The sequence below is a fragment of the Eubalaena glacialis genome, chromosome 3 (genome assembly GCF_028564815.1).
Source record: "Eubalaena glacialis isolate mEubGla1 chromosome 3, mEubGla1.1.hap2.+ XY, whole genome shotgun sequence".
Lineage (NCBI taxonomy): Eukaryota > Metazoa > Chordata > Mammalia > Artiodactyla > Balaenidae > Eubalaena > Eubalaena glacialis.
Window position 1 is genome coordinate 142072008 of NC_083718.1, and position 23306 is coordinate 142095313.

A 23306-nucleotide genomic window follows, 5' to 3' on the forward strand; every position below is an offset into this window, starting at 1 on the left:
CACATTCTTCTTTTGACTTTCAGAGCTGTGAATTAGGCTGGAGACTATTTTGAGAGTCAGAAAATGGGGTGACTTTAGCTTTGTATATAGGAAGGTCATATTCAGGACCTGCTTACGGTTTTTGTCAGGTTTGATCAATTCATTTTTAGCAGCTTTATTGAGATATAATAGACATACAATAAATCACTTATTTAAAATGTAAAATTTGATATGTTTTGACACCACTGACACAATAAAAAAATTTGGTCAATCAATTTATTTTTGCACTTTTAGCTATTATAAACCTATCTCTGTTAATAAAACATAGGAAAAATAATTTTATTGCAATTTTGAAATCCTTTACTCTTCTTTCTTCTCCTCAAACTAGTGTTTCCACAATGGAATATTTTATTCCATGAGGTCTCTTAGGGAATAATTACTTCATTAAGAAGCGTACTTTATAAAATTACATCCATGTATGGTAATCTAAAAGAGCCAATCTAAGATGATAGAAACTTCTGACTGTAAATTAGAATCTTATCTATGGATGCCTAAGAGCTGGTGATTTATTCACTACTGTAGTGTACTTCTAAATCGCATCTAAGTCTTCCAAATATAATTCACTGGCAGGAAGCAGAGAGTGAAGGCTCAACCTTTGGGACTGGTGTGGTGGTAGGGACCCTCAGACAGGAGTTTTGTCATAAAGCAGCTACACCTACCTGGGTCAGTCATTTAACTTTTACGGTTTCAGTTTTTTCCTCTTATAAAATAAGTATTACTAGACAAAAAGATCTGAGTTTACCTGTAGTTCTAGGTCTTTATCCCTGGCAAATATGGGAAGTATTCATACTTTTTATTTTTAATGGTTCTTAAATAAACCTATTATACACAAGCAAAAATAACAAGATTTAATTTAGACTATGCTGCAGGTAAATGTTACAAAGGGAACGAACTTCCTCCTCTGTCTTGAAGGGTGTGGGAGCCAGACATGCTAGCCCCATCCACTGTGCACTTCTTGTGCCACCACACTGTTCCTTCTGGCTGCTTCTGTCACCTGACAAGTCACGCCAATTCCCCACAGGGCACGATCAGCTCTCTATCCCCACACTTTCACTGTAGGGAAGATTATAAACAAATCCTATATTCATATGAAAGCACCATGCCCAGGCCTGTGTATTTTCTGGGACTAATTGCTGAGGGAAAGCCAATAATTTACTGAAAGTCTCATTCCAGTCTACGTGGTAATTATATGCTAATGCCTTTTGAAATTAATTCAGAACCCCTACACCAGCATCACAGTAAAGGGGAAAGAAGCTGAGATTTAATCACATTGTCTTCTGGGAGCTCAATGTAAGATTTCTTTTATACATGAGCCATAAATCGACAGAACTAGCGGACTGCTCTAGCACTGTAATGATGCAGTCCCACAGCAACAAAACTGCTGGCAGGTGTCATGCCAAAAATCAGTCACGGATGGGGCTCGAGTAGAGATGCAGAGTTTCTCACTTCAGAGAAGCTACAGTGTATGTTTGACCATTCTCGTTTCTACTTCCTATAAATTAGCCTCATCTGAGGGTCTAAAAGAAGTCAGATCAACTATAAATAAAAGAAGCTGTGAGCAAAGGAATAACATAACGATAAAAACAAAGCAAGTATGAGAAACAATATGAGCAAATGGTGGAGTTGGAAGAATAATGAAGACATGGATAACTTTATCTCATTTGACAAAAATAAATGGAGTGTGAATGGGTAAGCAAATACAAAAGGTTTGCTCTAGCCCAGAAATCTAGTAAGCATCATCTAAAAGCCCATTGTAAATGCCTCCTTCGTGATGCAGCGTCCTTCTGCAATCTAATACACTGCTTATCCAAAGAAAAGTTATTGTAACACTGCTTCCAGCTTTCCTGGTACTCATCGTTAAATCAATGTCTTATTCTCAGTTCAAAAGCACACTGGATTTGATATTATGCTATATACAAATTCTTCACATATCATAGAGAAATGATTGAAATTTTTTCTCAGCTATAAAAAGAAACCAGGAAAATATTTCCCACATGAATTTTTTCCTGTCATCCCTGACCTAGAGCCAGAAGCATATGAGAAGATGACATAACTGCATAAGAATTCAGTATGTGCATTTTTCTACTCTCTCAGCTTTTCAAGATGCTGTACGGAGCTATTGAAGAAAAGGAAGGTGGTTTCCCTCTGGAACATGCTTTCAGAGACAAATGCATTAATATAAACAAGCTGAAAGGAACCGAAATACACAAATCCACATGAAAATACTATTTTATAAATATTATCAGCTGAAATTCATTATGGTATTACCAGGTGCCAGATACTGTGGCAAAACTTGACATATCTTCTCTCATTCATTCTCATAACACCCTCTGACGTTGAGGCTATACCATCACTAGACTGTAAGCTCTATGAGAACAGGACCATGGATTTTGTTCACCAATGAAAAATCGCACCGTGTTCACATACTTCCTCCTACACAACAGATGCACAGTAAAGTTCTTGCTGAATAAATGAAAAATTTCCATTTGATAAAGGAGGTAACTGAGGGTTAGAGAAGATAAATAACTAGCCAAAGGTCTGTGATGCTAGAATCCGTGTTCCAACATATTTTATTTTATTTTATTTAAATAAGAGACTCAGTGGAGAGTGCAGGGCGATTAACTTATTACCATATTTAATCTTCTTGTTCTTTTCATCTCTGAACGAAGATAAAGTTACTGAATAGCAACAAAAGACCAAATCCAGAAAGTCAAAGGAAGGAATAGGAGGGGCCTGAAATAGCAAGATGTTAATATTCTTTTTCAGTCAGGAGAGCTCTTCTAGCCTCTAGCCTAGAAAACAAATACCTGAAGTTTCTGTCTTTAAGGAAGGAAACGTGATCTAATTAACAGTCAACCATGTGCCATGTACTTTAAGCCCCTTCTGAAATGCAACTAATAACTGAAAGAACTGGGATAAGATAAAGTGGGTCTTCCTAGTCCAGTGCTCACTGCCCTGCAGAGTGGGGACTTTTCTGTATGGCTTGTAAAACACTCTCAGTGCAGCCACAGCTCGTCTGTTACCTCTATCTAATAAAATGTCAGACGGAGAAATAAAATACCAGTTCTTCTGTTGGTCTGGATCACATTGGCCATTCCATCTTGAGTCTTAATAACGCAGAGAGAACAGAACTAGAATCTTCATGTTCCAAAGTATAGCTTTTGGAACATTTCCATGTACCACATGAGACAGGAAGTATGTGTTTAGGTACATCTAATACAACAGAATGATTTAATATACATGATTTCCTAAAGCCTAGGGCATCATAAGTCAGGATTCTCATGGATCTAAACAGATTGGGTTTGGTTGAAGCACCATGGGGAACGCGGTATACTTCAGTGGCTAGAGCATAGTTCTTGGAGCCTGGCAAGCCTGGCTTCTTAGTAACTTATTTCTGTAAGTTACTTATGCAGTTTTCTTATCCACAAAATGGGGATGACAACAGTACATACTATATAGGGCTCTTAAGAGTACTGAATACAAATGTGTGAGCACATAGGTAAAATGCTAGGAATAACTCAGTAAATTAGCTTTTACTTTCATCTTATTACCACCACTATCACTTTAGTTTCATTTATGAAGAAATCTCTAAACATAAGCCAAAGGAAATGAATGTGAAGCAATGAATTACATTGGTTAATACATACTGTCACCTTTGATTTTTATTTACATAATGATTACGCTAATCAGTGCTACTACCCGATGTGGGTCCCTTTCATGATGCTATATTACAAAAGAACAAGCAAAGAAAAGTAATTCCAGAAGTGACTTCTTTGTGAAAACAGGTTTTAGATGGGGAGAAACTACTGGGGCTTAGAAGACAGAGGGCGATACTAGTGTCCTCACAGTTGTGTCTGATCAGCTTTAGCTGTAGATATTATTAGGCAAGTCACACTGTGGATGACTATGAATTCTATTCCGAGTCTGAAGGGGAAACTGTAAAATGAAAAATTAGTAAGGCCTCATTTTAAGTAAGCAGTCTGACACTCGGTACCTCTGTGATTCAGCTCCCCCAAATGTCCAAGCGTTGGAGCATTTTATCCAAGAGACCTTAGAGCACACTGGTTAACAGAGCTAAGAAGTCAAACTGCCTGATATTGAATCCCAACACCTCATTTACTTTGTGACTTCAGCAGTAGAGCTATGTCTGGTACCAAGTACATATTGCTCTTGTTACGATTGTTGTTATAATTTTTTTTTCGTTTTTGTTATGCAACAATCTTTTTATGTCTCTTTTCTTCCTTGAGAGTGTGAGCTATTTGAATGAAGGGACTGGATGTATTCATCTCTTTTTTTGTGTCCAGTCCTAAGAGACACTCAAAAAACTGTTAGCTGAATGAGGAACAGGCAAACAAATATCAAACTAAGATACATTCAGAGCAGAAACCCTGACGTTAAGCTTAGGAAAATGAGGATAACCTTTTCAGACTATTGATGAAATCATCCAGAGTAGTAGCAGAGGATCAGTCATCTTCTGAGCTTCTCTTATCTTTCTCCTATTCCTAATAAGACACCTGACTCCTTAACCTGTGGCCTTAACCACATCACCAACTTCACAGATATTAACCAATCCTTGACAACCAGTTCATAAAGTTTTGTTGGCTATAACACCTTCACAAAAAACTAACTGACAACAATAACAAAAAGAAATGTCATACTTACGGTTAATTCAGAAGCTGAAGAGGATATTGATAAACACTAATAACATTAGATTAACACACAAATTAGTTTTGAACCTTTTGGAATTTATATTTAAAAACAAGCCCTATTCTTTTAATATGTTTCCATGAGATTTTACTTAAGGACCCCTAAATTATTTTGTGAGATTAGTTTTTTGGTTTTTGTTTTTGTTTTGTTTTTGTTTTTGGCCATGCCACACGGCATGCAGTTCCCTGACCAGGGATCGAACCCGTGCTCCCTGCAGTGGAAGCATGAAGTCCTAACCACTGGACCGCCAGGGAAGTCCCTGTGAGATTAGTTTTTACTCAAGCAGCAAACAGCAACTGTAAGCAACAATATGATTTTTGTTCTCGCTTGGGCAAATGATAATAAATAGTTGACGAAAATGTAATTTATAACATTCTTCCCCTTCACTTCATTTTCCTATACAATATCCTCTATACCCCTTCATCTCACCAGAACAGAAATTCAGGATATATGCCCCTAGATGGATGGATATATTAGATACAGAGTATATATATATGGATGGATTTTGCCTTTATGTGATCATTATAATGAAAGTAACTGGACAGATTTTATTAGAAGAATCAAATGAGCCTAGTAGAAAAAAAAAAAAAGAATATATGCCCCTCACCTCCAACAGTTCATCTCCAATACGCATTCGCCCGTCCGTGGCAGCGGGTCCTTCGGGGTTAATTCCCACCACAAATATGCTCATGCGTGACCTGTCTTTGTTACCAGCAAGGCTGAGTCCAAGTCCATTCTTATCCTTTTCAAGTTCAATAATGTGCAATTCTCCAGGCAGGTCTGCATATCTTTGCCTGATTTTTTCTATTAAAAAAAAAAGGTAAAAAAAATTTAAATAGAGCACTTGAATCTACATTAGCAAGATACTGGCATTTCCCCATCTTTGATGATGCCTTTACAATGAATTGTCCCTTCTTGAGAGCGAAGTACTTGAGGTCATTCATAGCCTTATATATAGGTTACAGTTAAAAATTATTTCATCTCCATCTAACAGATTGAGATGAAACCTTCCCTGATTGTTCAGGTTCACACTGGCTTAGACTTTCTACATATTATTTTCTTACCTAAGAAAGTCAACACAATGTGGTGGAAACCCTGGCCTCCCTGCACTACCCCGCCACACCCCCACTTCCAAACAAAGAAAAAGGGAAACAAAGAATATATACTGATCACCAGCTGTGTTAACAAGCAAAGTGTTTGGTCTTGGAGATATCGTGCTGAACAAAACAGACATGGTTCTATTCTCATGGACTTGCAGTCCAGTAGGAAAGAAAATCAATTAATTCTAAATAATAACATTTCTTTAAAGTATACAAAGGGTACAAAACAATATTGGGTGTTATGTGAGTAAAAACAAGGGGAATTAAGGAAGTTGATTTAGTTGTCAGATCTGAATTCAATACACAAATCTACCACTTACTCAATGTCCAATAATTAATACATTATTTTACCTCTATGGAATTCCACTTCTTCCTCTTTAAAATGGGCATGATAATACCCACTTCATGGAAGTTGGGAAAATTAAATAAAATACACGTTAAAGAATTTAATGGCTCATGACTTATAATTCTTTTATTTGATCTTCTGTCTCACCTTGCAATCTCCACTTTATGCTCTAAATTACCTACTTTAGGATTTGGCTGGTTATACTTCACTTGTGTCGATTCTGTGCAATGAAACCACACTGGCAGGTCAGTGCTGGGAATGATACTGCTTTAGACATGCCTTGTACCCCACACAGCACAGCTCAGGCCAGGTGTGCTGCCAGGGCTCAGAGGCTTGCTGATTACTCCATCGTGTGATGCAATCATCTTATCAGCTGAATAACCAAGCAGTAGCTTGTGACTATCCTGCAACTCTCTATGCTCTAACACTTGACTTAAGTTCATTGTCCTTAGAGGGAACCTTCCAAGTTGAAAACTTAACTTGAATAATTAGTTTTAAGGGGGAGGGGAAGGAAGACAGCCTAGTCCATTTCATCACTTTACCAGATATAACACTGCCTTATAAGAGTAGATAAATTTAAACCCATAAAAGCTATTTTATGCATAAATTTATATTGAAAGAATGATAAATGACTGCTTATTTTATTTATTTATTTTTTAACGACTGCTTATTTTATAAAGAGGTTAAATCTGCCTGCTTTACAAGGATTTTGAAGAGAATCTTAAAGAACTTTCACTGATAATCTTATTATTAATAATAAAGAACACATAGCAAAATACAGTAAAACAAAGAACTTGCAATGTAATAAAACTGTCCTCTAATTAGAAATAAAATTATTCATATCAACACTGAAGTAAATAAACTCAAAGTATTTTTGTTCGTCAACTACCAAGAACAAGCCACTATGTGGGTACCTTAACAGAGCATACAAAACACATGGTACCCTCAAGATGCTTTTACAGCAAAATAGGGGAAGCAAACAAATACAACAAATATTAAACAACTACAGTTATGTAAATAGAAATCCCAACCACCACAAGTGCTGGTCACTGAATAAATACTAAATGATTAGTGAATTAGGTCAGTGAATAAACATTAAATTAATTGCGCTAGCAATAATTGCTTTTAGAGTTCTAAGAATTGATATGGCTAGAAGAGATTTTATGGAAGAAGCAGAATTTGAGAATGTTGTTTTCTCTTATTTTTTTAATTAAAGTATAGTTGACATACAATATTATATTAATTTCAGGTGTACAACATAGTGATTCAACATTTATATACATTACAAATTGATCACCATAATAAGTCTGGTAACCACCTATCACCATACAAAGTTATTACAATATTATTGACCATATTCCCTATGCTGTACATTGCATCCCATGACTTATTTATAACTGGAAGTTTGTACCTCTTAATCCCCTTCACCTATTTTGCCCAACCACCACCTACCTCTGGTGACCACCAGTTTATTCTCTGTATCTATGAGTCTGCTTCTGTTTTATTTAGTTTGTTCATTTGTTTTATTTTTTAGATTCCACATTTATGGGAAATCATACAGTATTTATCTTTCTCTATCTGACTTAGTGTAATACCTTCTAGGTCCACCTGTGTTGTCACAAATGGCAAGATCTTCTTTTTTATGGCTGAGTAGTATTTCATTGTATATATATATACCACATCTCTTTTACCCATTCATCTATGGATGGACACTTAGGTTGCTTGGCTATTGTAAATAATGCTTCTATGAATACTGGGGTGTGTATATCTTTTCGAGTTACTGTTTTCATTGTTTACATAAACAAGAAGGGTTTTGAATAAGGTACAGAGTTTGGTTATGTGAAGAAGAGTCCTGGTAGATGTAATGACAAAGGGAAAAGCATCTATGCAGGTGGGTGAGGAAGAGAATGTGAAAGCCCATCTGGCTTTGAATGGAAAATTGTTTGGGTTAGTGGGTGGGTGACAAGAAATAAGAGTACAAGGTTAAAAGATTAACTGACAGTTTGTTTACAGAAATAATATTCCAGGGCTTCCCTGGTGGTGCAGTGGTTAAGAATCCGCCTGCCAATGCTGGGGATACGGGTTCAAGCGCTGGTCCGGGAAGATCCCACATGCCGTGGAGCAACTAAGCCTGTGCGCCACAACTACTGAGCCTGTGCTCTAGAGCCCGCGAGCCACAACTACTGAGCCTGTGTGCCACAACTACTGAAGCCCGCGCGCCTAGAGCTCGTGCTCCACACAAGAAAAGCCACGGCAGTGAAAAGCCCATGCAATGAAGAGTAGCGTCTGCTTGCTGCAACTAGAGAAAGCCCGCGTGCAGCAACAAAGACCCAATGCAGCCAAAAATAAATAAATTAAATAAATAAATTAAAAAAAAAAAAAAGAAAGAATATTGCAGTTTAGGGACTCTGCAGAGGTGCCTTGAGGTACTCTGGGGATGGGGCCTTGAGGGGACACTCGATTTAAGACCTGTTCTCCCAGATTCAACCAGAGCAGTTACACTTTCACCTGTATTGTTTCCAGGATTTATAGGGTAAGATGGTTAAGAAAGGATACCACAGTTAAGGAAACAAATAAAACAAAATTTTAACACATCCTTCTTAGAAAATAATAAAGCAGAAAAAGATTTAAAAAAAAAGAAACTGAAGACTTACAACACAATAAGCTCAAGGTATTATAAGTAAGAGACTGTGCCATCTGATAGACAGAAAATACACATTTGGGGGGAAGCACACACAGAACAACTACAGAAACAGACTGTGTATTGGATCATAAAAGAAACTTCAATAAGCCTCAAAAAAATCAATATCATACAGGCTGTGTCTTTGGACATAGTGCAATAAAACTATGAAAAACTATAACGACAAAAAACAACTTTAAAGCTCTCTTGTGTTTGACATAAATTAATAATTAATAATAAATTAATGTTAGTACTAACATAAAGAGATTTTCAAAATAGTGCTGAATGAAATGGGGAAAAAACAGAATGGGGTCAACATCATTATGTAATAATATTTATGCGAATTAAGATTCTGCACAAAAACCACAACACATATTTTGCAAGTGCATATACAAAAACACAGATACTTAACACATTAGAATGGTTAATTATAGTGGGTGTAAAGAGACAGGAATACAAGGGAGCAAAGAAAACCAAACAGGGACTCCCAGATGGCCAATGATGGTAACATGCTATGAAGGATTACATTTAGTGCAATCTTCTGCCCCTGGGGACTGAAAAAAAGAATGAGCTGAGAAAGGTTTTAGTGTTAAATTAATATAAAAAGACTTCCAGGTTCCAAAATTTGTCTGACTTGTTCAACCTTCAGAGAAAAAAAAAAAATAACCTTCATGGCCATTAACTATACATTCAACTGCTTAGACATGTAAATGATTAATGACACGAGGGATCCTCCTTTGGTAAAATGTGGTTCTATCACAAATGATGAACAACTCAAATCGTGCTACAAAAGGTGAATCTCTATCAATGCATTCTTGTGGCTGAATAGAAACAGCAAGGGCTAAAGGGTCAGAACTTGGTTCAAGTCCTAGCTGAGGCACTTAACACCACTGGTTCCTTGGACCAAATACTGAACCTCTACTAACTTATTTGTAAAATAGGGTTGTTACCTTAAAATGGATGTTAACTAAAAATTCCTAGGACATAGGGTCCAAATGTTAGGGGAACAACACAACCATGATTTCATTTTCATCATTTAGTTATATTGAGGTTCTAAGTTAAAATTGGTGACACAGCTACTTTTTTCTTCTTTAACTTTGTCTATCTTGAGGAAAATTGAGACTTGTGAAAGGAAACAGTGGTTCCCCATGATGGCATGAAGGAAGCAGGCACACCGTCCTCCAATGGGAATCAGGAGAGGAAGGGGCTCTAGCATCATTATTCCCCGGATTCTCTTCTTTGAGTTGCTTATATTGAGGAGTCCCAAGGACAACTTCTTGAGGAGCAAAGGAATAACAGCACTGTTTCAAGTGACTGTCCCATGGTTCATAGGTCATTGAGGTGGCTTTAAAATTGTGTGCCAGTCAAGTGTGGAATTAAAACCCTTTCCATAGTTTCAGTTTGGGAAGATGAAAAAGTTTTGGAGGTGGATGGTGGTCACAGTTGCACAACAATGTGAATGTACTTAATGCCACTGAACTGTACGCTTAAAAGTAGTTAAAATGGTGTATTTGTTATGTATATTTTACCACAATTACTAAAAAAAAACAACCCTATCTATAGGCTTAAAAGACCCTTCAAAAAATTGGTTCCCTTATCAACATTCCACCAAGGGACTAAGTTGTAGATTTGTTATCCCGAACTTTTGAAACCTCCAGCCCTATTTTTCTGGCCAACTGTTTTGTTATGACACTGGCATATTCCCATTTTTTCAATTAAAAAATATTGATTGAATCCAAATTCATGTCAGGCTTGTGATGTGAAGGGCACACTACTGAATTTGTTTTCAAGGACCTTAAAATCTATCATTGAAGACAAGCATACATATCAATAATTCTGATTCAGAGAGAGAAAAACTATGAGAAAAATACCAGCAGCTGAAGTCACCCATCCATTTCACTGTGTCGTCAGGAAAACCAATCAATGTCTGCAAACTACACTGAATATCATAGATATTCTAGCCAACTCTCATTCTACTGGTCATATATAACTTCTACTGCATAATACTCAAAACTCATTTTAGCTGACATTTCCAATAATCCTGCATCCAACTCCTTCCAACTTTATTTACCTAAACATGGGTTATTCAGCTTTCCTTGACTTTTAAAATTATCTTTTTTTTTTTTTAAATAGGAGAAGGGGGTAAGCTCAACAGAATAAAGCTCAGCAAAGAAGCAAATCCTAGAACAATTAAGAGCTGAGTATCCTTGAATAGTTATGAAGTTTCAGTAATAATTTATTGGGGACCTGCTAAGTTGCAGAAACTGCACTAAAATCATCCAGTAAATTTTCTCCATTTAAGCTAAAAACCACCCTATCAGGTAGAAATTATCATCACTGCATTCTAGATGTGTGAAATAAGACTCTGACCTTGCCAAAGGTCACTTAGCTAGAAACTGATATAATAAGGATGCAAACCCAGTTTTGTCTGTCTTCACAGTACTATCTGAAAGTATCTTTTTAGATTTCTGCTTTCTTTCTATTGCCCTATCCTATAATATAAACTACATGAAGTTCCTTGTACATCTAGCACACTGCTGTCTTCTGCACTTAACAGTGCCTGACATATATTAGGTGGTTAATATATACAATATATGCCTGTTGGAAGCATAGACAGATGATTTCTAAGGTCTCCTTCAATTGCTTTGCCTACATTCCTGCCAATGCCCCAAACAATGCTGCATAAAAGCCATCTGAGACCTAAAACCATTAGACACATGCAATTTGTTTCAAAGACAATGCATTCTTTCAGTTAAAGGAAGTAGAAAAATGGTTTGTTTCTTCTTTGGATTTGTATTCAAAAGTAACAAAATCCATTAGGACTATGTATACAATATCTTTTAAAAATCAACTCTATTAAACTGAAGAAACTTGAAAAGCAAAGAGATTGATACTTTATCTTTTCTTTCTTTCTCTTTTTTTTTTTTTTTTTGGTGCATCATGAAACAGGAAGAGCAGTAAGACAATAAAAATGCCAGATGCCACATATATACAATGGAATATTACTCAGCCATAAAAAGAAATGAAATTGAGTTATTTGCAGTGAGGTGGATGGACCTAGAGTCTGTCATACAGAGTGAAGTAAGTCAAAAAGAGAAAAACAAATACCGTATGCTAACACATATATGGAATCTAAAAAAAAAAATGGTTCTGAAGAACCTAGGGGCAGGACAGGAATAAAGATGCAGATGTAGAGAATGGACTTGAGGACACAGAGAGGGGGAAGGGTAAGCTGGGACGAAGTGAGAGTGGCATCGACATATATACACTACCAAATGTAAAACAGATGGCTAGTGGGAAGCAGCCGCATAGCACAGGGAGATCAGCTTGGTGCTTTGTGACCACCTAGAGGGGTGGGATAGGGAGGGTGGGAGGGAGACGCAAGAGGGAGGGGTTATGGGGATATATGTATACGTATAGCTGATTCACTTTGTTATACAGCAGAAACTAACAGCACTGTAAAGCAATTATACCCCAATAAAGATGTTAAAAAATAATAATAATATATGTTAGTAACGAAGACAACTTTGCATTCCAGTTTCAATATGATGTAGAGGCAGAGTGCAGAGGATTTTTAGAACAGCCAAAGTACTCTGTGTGATACTATAATGATACATACAGATCATTATACATTTTTCCAAACTCTTAGAATATACAACACCAAGAGTGAATGCTAAGGTAAACTACTGACTTTGGGTGAATATGATGTGTCAATGTGGGTTAATCAATTGTGACAAATGTACCACTTTGCTGGGAGATTTTTATAACAGTGGAGGCTATGTATGTGTAGGGCAGGGGGTATATAGAAAATTCTGTACCTCCTTTTCAATTTTGCTATGAACCTAAACTACTCTAAAAAAATGAAGTCTTAAGAAAATGCTGTGGAAAAATATTTTATCTGTAAGTGTAATAAAGGAGATTAAGTGGTCATGCACAAAAAAAAATGCCAAATGCTCTGTAACACATATGATCTTTAATTTTCAGTTACATTTGTATTACGATTTTCAGGCCTCAGAATTTGAGTTATCCTACAATGTTTATTCAAACCCATAACTACAAGGGACTTAAAAGATGACAGGTCCAACTCTTCAGATAAATTAAATGCCATGTTTTCACCATATCATAAAACCAGAGACTTTTAAATCAAGCGAAACAAACCAAGGTATTGTGTAAAGCTACCTTCTCGGGCTTCCCTGGTGGTGCAGTGGTTGAGAATCTGCCTGCCAATGCAGGGAACACGGGTTCGAGCCCTGGTCTGGGAAGATCCCACATGCCGCGGAGCAACTAGGCCCGTGAGCCACAATTTACTGAGCCCGCGCGTCTGGAGCCTGTGCTCCGCAACAAGAGAGGCCGCGACAGTGAGAGGCCCGCGCACCGCGATGAAGAGTGGCCCCCGCTCGCCGCAACTAGAGAAAGCCCTCGCACAAAAACGAAGACCCAACACAGCCATAAATAAATAAATAAATAAACCCAAAAAAAAGTTAAAAAAAAAAAAAAAAAAGCTACCTTCTCTTACAGCACGCACCACCCCCAATTTATAAATAAAAATAAGACTGAAGAAATGAATATAATGCTATAATGCTAATTTATAGCTAGAAACTAAGGTCTTCTAGTTTGTAGTTCAATTTTTCTTTACCAAATCATGTTAAATTTCTCCCATAACATCTCAAAGAACAAAAATGATTTCCAATTTCTCCCTCAGTAAAAGAAGCTATCTTTAGAATACTCATATTATCGTATATCTCCTTACATGAGAAAAACGTTTCGCAGTTCATCATGTCATTGAATCCTTCCCACACCTTTGTAAACACCTCCTTTTGCAGGTGAGTGGAATGACACTCAGAGAGGTAAGGTGATTTGGCCAGTGTTTGGGCCAGGTCTGCTGAATCTAAGAGCTTTGTACTCTCACATCACAGCTATCTCTTAGACTGGTAGAATTTTAAATAATAAGAAGTTCACTTAAGGGAACTCAAACAATGGTTCCCAGGCTTAGTCTCCTTAGATTATCTGCCAGGCTGGCCACCTAAAAATTACCCTTAGAGCCCATAAAACAGAATCATGACTGCGCTCCACCAGCAGATCCTGAGCCAGTAAGTCTGGGGAAAAATTTAGAAACAGGGTAAAGTTTTCTTTGTAACAAGGTCCTTAGATGATTCTCACGGGCAGCTGGGTCTGTAAATAACAGACTAATCTCCCTTGCAATTCAAAATTTTTTTCTACAGCGGACATGACAGTCAACCATAAAGTTCACAGATACCAAATTTAAGGCAGCCTTTAAATATGCCTGACACAAAACTAATCTGATATGGAGATTATCTCTGGCTCCACAATCATACCTCAGGATTAAATAAGAGATTTATCTTGACTATACAATAGATTACTTTGAAATCTCAATCTCGGTCTTTCTCCCTCTATCTCCCAGCCTCCTAGGCTGCATCTCTCCTTCTCCAATTTCAGATGTTTTCCGTAACTTCCATTACCAATTGCTTCTACTCTGTGGGTATAAATAAAAAGGTGATCTAGAATTTCAAAAGGGGAGAAGGAAAACAAAATTAGTGTGTGGGGGGAAAGCAGACCTGAATTCTCATCTTTGAAAAATCGAGACACCACAAGCAAGTTTGCTCACTCAGCATTTAAGAGAGAAATCATAGCTGAGGTCATCCTGTGCATGGCTGAGTCAGCACAAACTGTTCTACAGCCTCAGACATGTGACCCCACTACAGGGGAAACCCACACTGCCTGGCATTTGCTCTAAGAGCTGCACGGAGTTGTTTCCATGGCAACCAGTGAGTGAGGAAAAGGATATGTGGGGGGGGGAAAGGTATAAAGAGAACAGTTTTCCTAAAACGTATTAATTTTGATTTCACTAAAAAAAATTGAAGAGGTGGGGTAAAGAGTATTATTTTACTTGAAGCCAATGAGTTTCTTCTCTAAAATTAAGAAAAAAAAAAATACAAAGAACCCATACTTTGTTTCCTATACACAAACACCCGCCCCCCTCCACACACACACACAAATCATGTAAGTACTAGCTTTTAGTAACATACCTGTTACTGGTATTTCCTAGGAATATTTGTAACAAACAGCCAACCTTTATATTGACTTTCATTGACTTCCACAGTGTGTTAGTCACGTGGTAGTAGTTCCTAGCCCAAATAACCTAGATGCCTTCCGTTTCTAAATACAAATCAGAGATTAGGAGATAAGTAACCCACTTCTTTTGGCACCAGGCTTTACTCAAGTACCTCTGAATGAACATCAGACTAGAATAACTAGAGAGAGAGAACAGTCTTTTGACTCAGCTGAATAGGCACACTTGCTTTAAACATGGATTTTCCAGCCCTGTGACAATGTTATCTGAAGAAAGGAATCCCAATTTGCTCATAATTCTGTATCAAAGCATCAGCGTTTTTCCTTGTCCACAAAAGTCAATTAAGATTTCTACAGTATGGTCTCAGGGTGTTTTCGTATCATCATAGGATACTAGGTGTTGCTAAGTAACAGAGCCTTTCTCCCAAGAAAGAAACAATTCAAGTCACTGCCCAGTATTTTAATAACAAATGTTCAACACACCAGAATAATGACCCAGTACAATTTTAGAAGCATTTAGTTACCTGGTCTGTTTCCAAACAACACAAAATAATTTAATACAGAGAAAATACTTAAATGTGTTTCTTATACATTAAATACAACCTTTCCACTTTTAAATAATCAGGTTATGAGAAGCATTTCTTAATCTAATTTTCTTACACAGTAACCAACTTTTAGTTCTCTGTTAGTACATGCAGATTTAAGAAGTAAAAACATATGGAAAAAAAACTCATAACCAATCAGAAGAAACAGCACGTGAACTCCAGCAGGAAGGAACAAATCTCAAGTGAAATTCCAGACCAAATAAAGAAAATAATGAAAATGTGTCAGCGTAAAGAAACCATATTTGACGTGACAAATAAACAAACTTTCCTCTTAAATATAGTAGATGTTTTTGCCAGTATATAAATTTGATAATATCATGTGGACCTACAGATAGAAGTTAATAATTGAGACACAAAACATGAGAACTACAGTTAAGTATGAAAATAACAGCTAGACATTGTTCTAAGCACTTCACTATAGTTTAACTCATTTAATTTTTATGAAAACCCTGTGATATAGGTATTATTATCCCCAAATTTACAGATGAGGAAACAAAGGCACAGAGAGAATAGGTAACCTGCACAGTAGCACAGCTAGTGAGTGGTAAAATAGGGATTTGAAACCAAAGACTTCGCCTCTGGAGTCAATAATCTCAGGTGAGAGTCAGGGCTAGAATTAAACAAAAAGTATATACAGAACTCGGAAGAAAAACAGAAAAGTTAAGTCATTTCCTTCCTTTCATTCACAAAAATTCAATCCATTTTAGATATAAGAATGGAAAAGGAAAGCAACCATAATTTTAAAGTGACATAATTCAGGCTGTCAATTAGAACAAGAATCATTACAATTACTTCCTTAAGAGACCATAGTGTGAGAAAAAAAATACTCAATAGTGAAAATCTAAAATTTTCCCATTAGATGAAACAAAATTCAAATGAATCAATATGCAACGAGCAAATTTTAAACATAAGGCACTGTATTAATATCAATTGAACTTTCTCTGTTAGACACTATGTTGATCCCTTTGCATATTTGGTATTATGAAATATAGTCCTCAAGACGTCCATTCTCAGTAAATTGGATAAACAAATTGTGGCATATCCATACAGTGGAACTTTATTCAATAATGAAAACAAACAAGTACTGCTATGGGCAACAACATGTTTGAATATTAGAATCATACTGTTGAGTGAAAGAAACCAAGAAAGAAAAGTGTATACACCACATGATTCCATTTTTATCAAGTTCAAAAACAGGCAAAGCTAATCTATGGTTTTAGAAGTCAAGACAGTGACAGTGTTGACCTTTGGGGAACACAGAAGAAATAGTGAATCAAAGCGGGGCATGAAGTGATTCTGGGTGGTAGTAATGTTCTGTTTGGTGAGTGAAAATTCATCAAACTGTGGTACAGTTTTCTGTTTGTATATATTTCAATAAACTTATTTTTTAAAAAGAGACTTAATAAAATAATGTAATGTGAGAATCTTGTTTGAATTCTGACTTGAACAAGCCAACTACATTTTGAGACGATAAAGAAATTTGATTATGGATTATATATTAGATAAAACCAAACAATTATTGGGTTATACTGTGTGTATATGTATTGTATATATACACAATTATACATATTGTATAATATACAGTGCACAATATTATAGTTGTACTTTTAGAGATGTATATGTATGAATGAAATGACAAGTCTGAGAATGGTTTTAAACTATTTCAATAAAGAAAAATAAAAGAAAAATAAAGGATAGGTAAAACAAATACTACAGCAAAATCTGGTTAATTACTAAGTCCGGGAGAACAATATATGGGAATTCACTCACTGTTCTCCTTCAGGTTTGCAAATGTTTGAAAATTTTCACAACTAAAAGAAAAGCAAAATAAAACCCTCCTAACAATCCTATAAGGTATAATTATTCCATCTTACAGATGATGAAACTGAGGATCATGGAGGTTACGGAACTTGCCCAAACTCGCATTTATGGATTGGCAGACCTAGAATTCAGATTCGGGTCTGCCTCACTCCAAATCCCATATGCTTACCCAGCACATAAGAAAGACCGAGAAGCATGGTGTGTCCACATGTGGTAGAGTGGCAGAAATGAACTCTGAAACCTGCCTCAGTCCTTTTGGAATTCATGATTTAGGGGGAGACCTAGAACACACACAGGAAATCCCCATAGTCTAGCCTTTGGAAGATTAATTTGCAGCAGTACACATAGGACAACTTGAAGAAGAGAGATGAGAAAAGAGGAAGACCAAGAGAAAGACTATTAAAAAAAAAATAGTGGAGAAAAAATTAGAATTCAGCTCACATGTGGTGGTAGGAAATAATTCAAAAGAAAAAATCAATAAGGCTTATGAACTGTTTGGATATCCAAGGTAAAGGAAGGGTAAGAGGAACAAGGAAACTAAGGTCTGATCCTTGAAGACAAGGAGTGAAGCACAAGGAGGTGAAGATTTAGTTTAAATGGGCTGGTTTGTGGTATCAACAACAGAGAGCAGCTGAATTCGGCCTGGAGCCCAAGAATGAAGGGGAAGTAAGCCTGGAACTGCTGGTAGATAAGGCAGAGAGGGACGAAACACTTTGAACACTCTTTGAGGATGAATTAGCACTCAACTCTGGGGAGGATGGCTCAGAGGAGAGGAATGGGGAACCTGACCATTTAGGAGGCCACTACTATGCAACCCAAGAGTGACAGGAAATGGATATAAACTGGGTTAAGGTGCCAGCTGGAATAGAAAAGGGAACTTAAGGAATCAGAGAAAGGAGCGACTCCACTCTACTTATTCCTAAAAAAAAAAAAAAATACTGAATGCCTGCTCTGGGCCAGGCATTAGGCTACCTGCTAAGGATATAAGGGTGAATTAAAAGAGAAGGGAATAAAGATTGAACTAGGTACTATCAAAAGTATAAGAAATTCCAAATATGATTGGGCTCTTTCTTTCAGTCACTTAACAGCAGGCAAAGAAAGATCTGACTTCTGTAATCGGTATCTAAACTCTTAAGAATCACATTTAGTTTGGAGAAGGAAACAAACCAGTCCAGGGCATTCATGATCAAGGACACCAAGGATGAGAGAGGTCGATTGGAAACAAACAGCAAAACCAGGAATGGAATCCAAAAATCCTCATTAATCAGGCCAGATTCACTATTCTAAGTCTCAGATACTGGGGCAATTAGGCCAGGTCTAAACTGAAGTTGTAGGTGGGCTATCTTTGCCTCTCATTTTCACAAATCTCATCCCAATTCCTTATTTCATGCTATGAGAAAACTCACCAGTCTGCTAAAACCCTCTGATAATGAGGGATGTGGGGCAAGGCAATCATTCAGGGAGGCAGATGCAGTTGACAAATGATCTATCTACAAAGGTAAAGTGCAAGCTCACTGACTACCTTTAGGCTTAAAATATAAAATGAAATTAGCATGCAGGAAAGTTAATCCACCCTAATTAAGGAAGATGGTTATATTTGCACCCATGCTCAAACATATAGGTTCACATCATCAGTCTTTTTTTTTTTTTAACATCTTTATTAGGTATAATTGCTTTACAACGGTGTGTCAGTTTCTGCTTTATAACAAAGTGAATCAGTTATACATATACATATGTTCCCATACCTCTTGCCTCTTGCATCTCCCTCCCTCCCACCCTCCCTATCCCACCCCTCTAGGTGGTCACAAAGCACCGAGCTGATCTCCCTGTGCTATGCAGCTGCTTCCCACTAGCTATCTGTTTTACATTTGGTAGTGTATGTATGTCCATGCCACTCTCTCACTTTGTCCCAGCTTACCCTTCCCCCTCCCCGTATCCTCAAGTCCATTCTCTAGTAGGTCTGCATCTTTATTCCCATCTTGCCCCTAGGTTCTTCTGACCATTTTCTTTCTTTTTTTTTTTTTTTAGATTCCATATATATGTGTTAGCATACGGTATTTGTTTTTCTCTTTCTGACTTAACTTCACTCTGTATGACAGTCTCTAGGTCCATCCACCTCACTACAAATAACTCAGTTTCATTCTTTTTTATGGCTGAGTAATATTCCATTGTATATATGTGCCACATCTTCTTTATCCATTCCTCTGCTGATGGACACTTAGGTTGCTTCCATGTCCTGGCTATTGTAAATAGTGCTGCAATGAACATTGGGGTGCATGTGTCTCTTTGAATTATGTTTTTCTCTGGGTATATGTCCAGTAGTGGGATTGCTGGGTCATATGGTAGTTCTATTTTTAGTTTTTTAAGGAACCTCCATACTGTTCTCCATAGTGGCTGTATCACACATCATCAGTCTTGATGGATATGCCCAGTGAGGCCTTTCTGCAAGAGCACCATTACACCCAAACCAGTGTTTCCCAAAGTGTGGTCCACAGATCACCCAAGGTAGTTGTGTATAAAATGCAGTTGACTGGGCTCCATGTCACATCTACAAAATCTAAATCTTGTGATACAGCCAAGGAGTCATCACTTTTTTTTTTATAAACATATCTCTATGTAAGTCTTAAACACATTAAAGAAAAATGTCTAAAAAAAGAAGTCTCCAACCAAGCTCAAAACGCCTTAATGACCCTTAGAGATGCTGGAAAACAAGGTATAAAAAGAGTTTGACTGTTACTGACCTCAGATTTTTACTAAGTCTTGAGACAAACCAGTAATGTTTTGATTTTGAAAACAGCACTGAGAAAAGCCAAAAGTAATTAAAAAAAAAATCTGTAAACAATAAATTCTGGAGAGGGTGTGGAGAAAAGGGAACCCTCTTGCACTGTTGGTGGGAATGTAAATTGATACAGCCACTATGGAGAACAGTATGGAGGTTCCTTAAAAAACTAAAAATGGAACTACCATATGACCCAGCAATCCCACTACTGGACATATACCCAGAGAAAAACATAATTCAAAGAGACACATGCACCCCAATGTTCATTGCAGCACTATTTACAATAGCCAGGACAGGGAAGCAACGTAAATGCCCATCAACAGAGGAATGGATAAAGAAGATGTGGTACATATATACATATTGGAATATGTATACATATATACAGTGGAATATTACTCAGCCATAAAAAGGAATGAAATTGGTTCATTTGTAGAGATGTGGATGGACCTAGAGACTGCCATACAGAGTGAAGTAAGTCAGAAAGAGAAAAACAAATATCATATATTAATGCATATATGTGGAATCCAGAAAAATGGTATAGATGATCTTATTTGCAAAGCAGAAATAGAGACAGAGACATAGAGAACAAACGTATGGATACCCGGGGGAAAGAAGGGTGGGACGAACTGGGAGATTGGGATTGACATATATACACTGATACTATGTAAAAAATAGATAACTAATGAGAACCTACTGTATGGCACAGGGAACTCTACTCATTGCTCTGTGGTGACCTAAATGGGAAAGAAATCCAAAAAAGAGGGGATAAATGTATATGTATAGCTGATTCACTTTGCTGTACAGTAAAAACTAACAGAACATTGTAAAGCAACCATACTCCAATAAAAATTAATTTTAAAAAAAGCCCTCTTTACAATCATTTGTTGTACATTTTAGATATCAAGAGAACACAGAATATGGCTCTTTAATCACTATAAAAGCCCAGAGTTGCAAGTTCATTATGGTTATAGCATAGTAGAACTGTGTTAGAGTTGGGCTGATTTTGCTTCTTGGTCGTTACCCAGTCATGCAATAATGCTCAACAAAAGCTCCACACTGGCAACAGATCACGGTGATCAGCAGTGGCAATGACAGCATTAAGGTGTTTAATTATATTTTCTGGAGGGGGGGAAATGGGTTTCCAATAATTAAAGCAAACTGTAGTAGAATGCAGAAAAAGGAATATAACGTAATATTTGCCAAGTTTACCTGGCCCGCTTAGGAACTGATACTTTGGAAGCAAATTTCCCTCTGCATACCTGCTTAGGAAATCATCCGGTTATGTTTGCCCAGGGCCCTGTACATACATATTAGTTCCAATAACCATCAGAGCAAGATTCAGGGAAGAAGTGGAATTCTAGCTGAGATCTGACAGTACTTTGTGTAGGTGTCTTCAGTTGTTTATTGTTTGCGCCCTCCGCTATCATAAGGGGAGAAACTACCTGCTTTGTCGAGTTAGAGTTACTGGCCCAGAGGAGGTGCAGCATAAACGTATGAATAAATTATGGAAACACAAACTTACAAATTCTTCATTATCTGAATTAGTCAAGAAACAGGTTATTTAGGTTAATCAAAATTTCTAATAAACACAGAGTTTTATTTTCCCTAAGAATTAAATTGTAATAAAAGACTCCAAAATTAAGCTGAGAACAACTTTTTTGGGTAATTCATGTTTTAATATTATTAGAAACACTATCTTTTAGGTATATGGAGCCAGAGTCAATCAAAAAAAAAGTACACGAGCTTTCGAAAGATCTTCACATGGTGAAGTCAAAAAGAAGTACTGTTTGAATTCCCCTGATGCCACATTGCATCTGTTGACCTTCTGCAAGTCACTCAACTTCACATTCCCATCTTTAAAAAAAGAACAATCACTTGTCCCACGAATTTGAGAAGATAGAATTACAGAGTACAAAGCGGCTAGCTTAATGTAATAGTAGGCATTGTACCTGAGTTTTGTTCCCTAACCAGCTAAAACTTTTCTCCCTTAGCTCTTGCAGTTGGAGAGCTCCTTAAAGTACCACACAAACCAGTTTTAATTACATAGCGTTGCTTTCTAAAATTATCATTGTCTTTATTTTAAAAATAAACAGGCTAAGAGAGTTTAAGTAACAGGCATAAGGTTGCAAAGTACATTGTATATTTTAATATTTAATTTTTGAATGACAAGATAGTATCCCATGACACTTCCAGAGGTTTTATGAGAAAGAAGACTAATTCTATAACTTGTCATAATATGATTTATACATCATTAATTTTGCTCATGTAATTTTAAACAATAGCAAAACTTTTGTTTAACAACTTCATCCCAGAGCATGTCAGATGCTGTGACGTTTTAAACAGAGTTTAGGCAAAGAAACCAGTCACTAGAAAGATCTCATTTACTTCTGCAATAGGCTGATAGCATATTCACATTCGCTTCCAAGTCCAATAGGAGAGGCAACATGGTATAGTGGAGAGAAAAATCAGACCTGGGGTTAAGAACCTGGACTCTACTATCTTTCTTTTTTTTTTTCCCTTTGGCTGTGCCGCAGAGCTTGTGGGATCTTAGTTCCCTGACCAGGGATCGAACCTAGGCCTTTGGCAGCAAAAGCGAGGAGTCCTAACCACTGGACCGCCAGGGAATTCCCAGGACTCTACTTTCTGACCATGAAATCTTGGGCAAATCATTTACCTTTGTCCAGCCTCAGTCTGGTCATGAGTTAAATGAAAATAATCTTGCCTGCCTTAACTGTCTCACAGTATCTTTAAAATGATCAAATAAAGAATACTTGTGAAACTACCCTAAAAAAGTGTCATCCTCTAAAATAATGTAAAGAAGTTTTAGCTCTTAAAGTTTTAGCTTTGAAGCTTTTGTTAATAAAGATTTATTGAGAGAAAGGGAATATTGTCCTGATTAAATTCTTACTTCAATGACTACTAAACCAGGTGACTGAAAATTTCATCAGTGTCTTATAGTTCTGCAGTTTGGACAATGAATACTTTGATGGTGGTATCTTCTGAACAGTTCAAAATTTTCCTGATTTAAAGTTAACTCCTTCCTGGGGAGGGTGAGATAAATGTGTAGAGCACAGAGAATTTTTTAGGGAAGTGAAACTATTCTGTATGATACTATAATGATGGATACATGTCATTATAC

General features: G+C 36.9%; 1 protein-coding gene across 5 annotated transcripts in view; it reads right to left on the bottom strand.

The window, feature by feature from the left end:
* PATJ (PATJ crumbs cell polarity complex component) overlaps window positions 1-23306 on the bottom strand; it is a 350262-nt gene that overhangs the window by 142429 nt on the left and 184527 nt on the right. For all 5 annotated transcript variants that reach the window (XM_061184132.1, XM_061184131.1, XM_061184130.1 and 2 more), the window contains one exon: window positions 5354-5550. In XM_061184132.1, the coding sequence (XP_061040115.1) occupies window positions 5354-5550 (197 nt within the window). The remainder of the gene's footprint in view (window positions 1-5353; window positions 5551-23306) is intronic.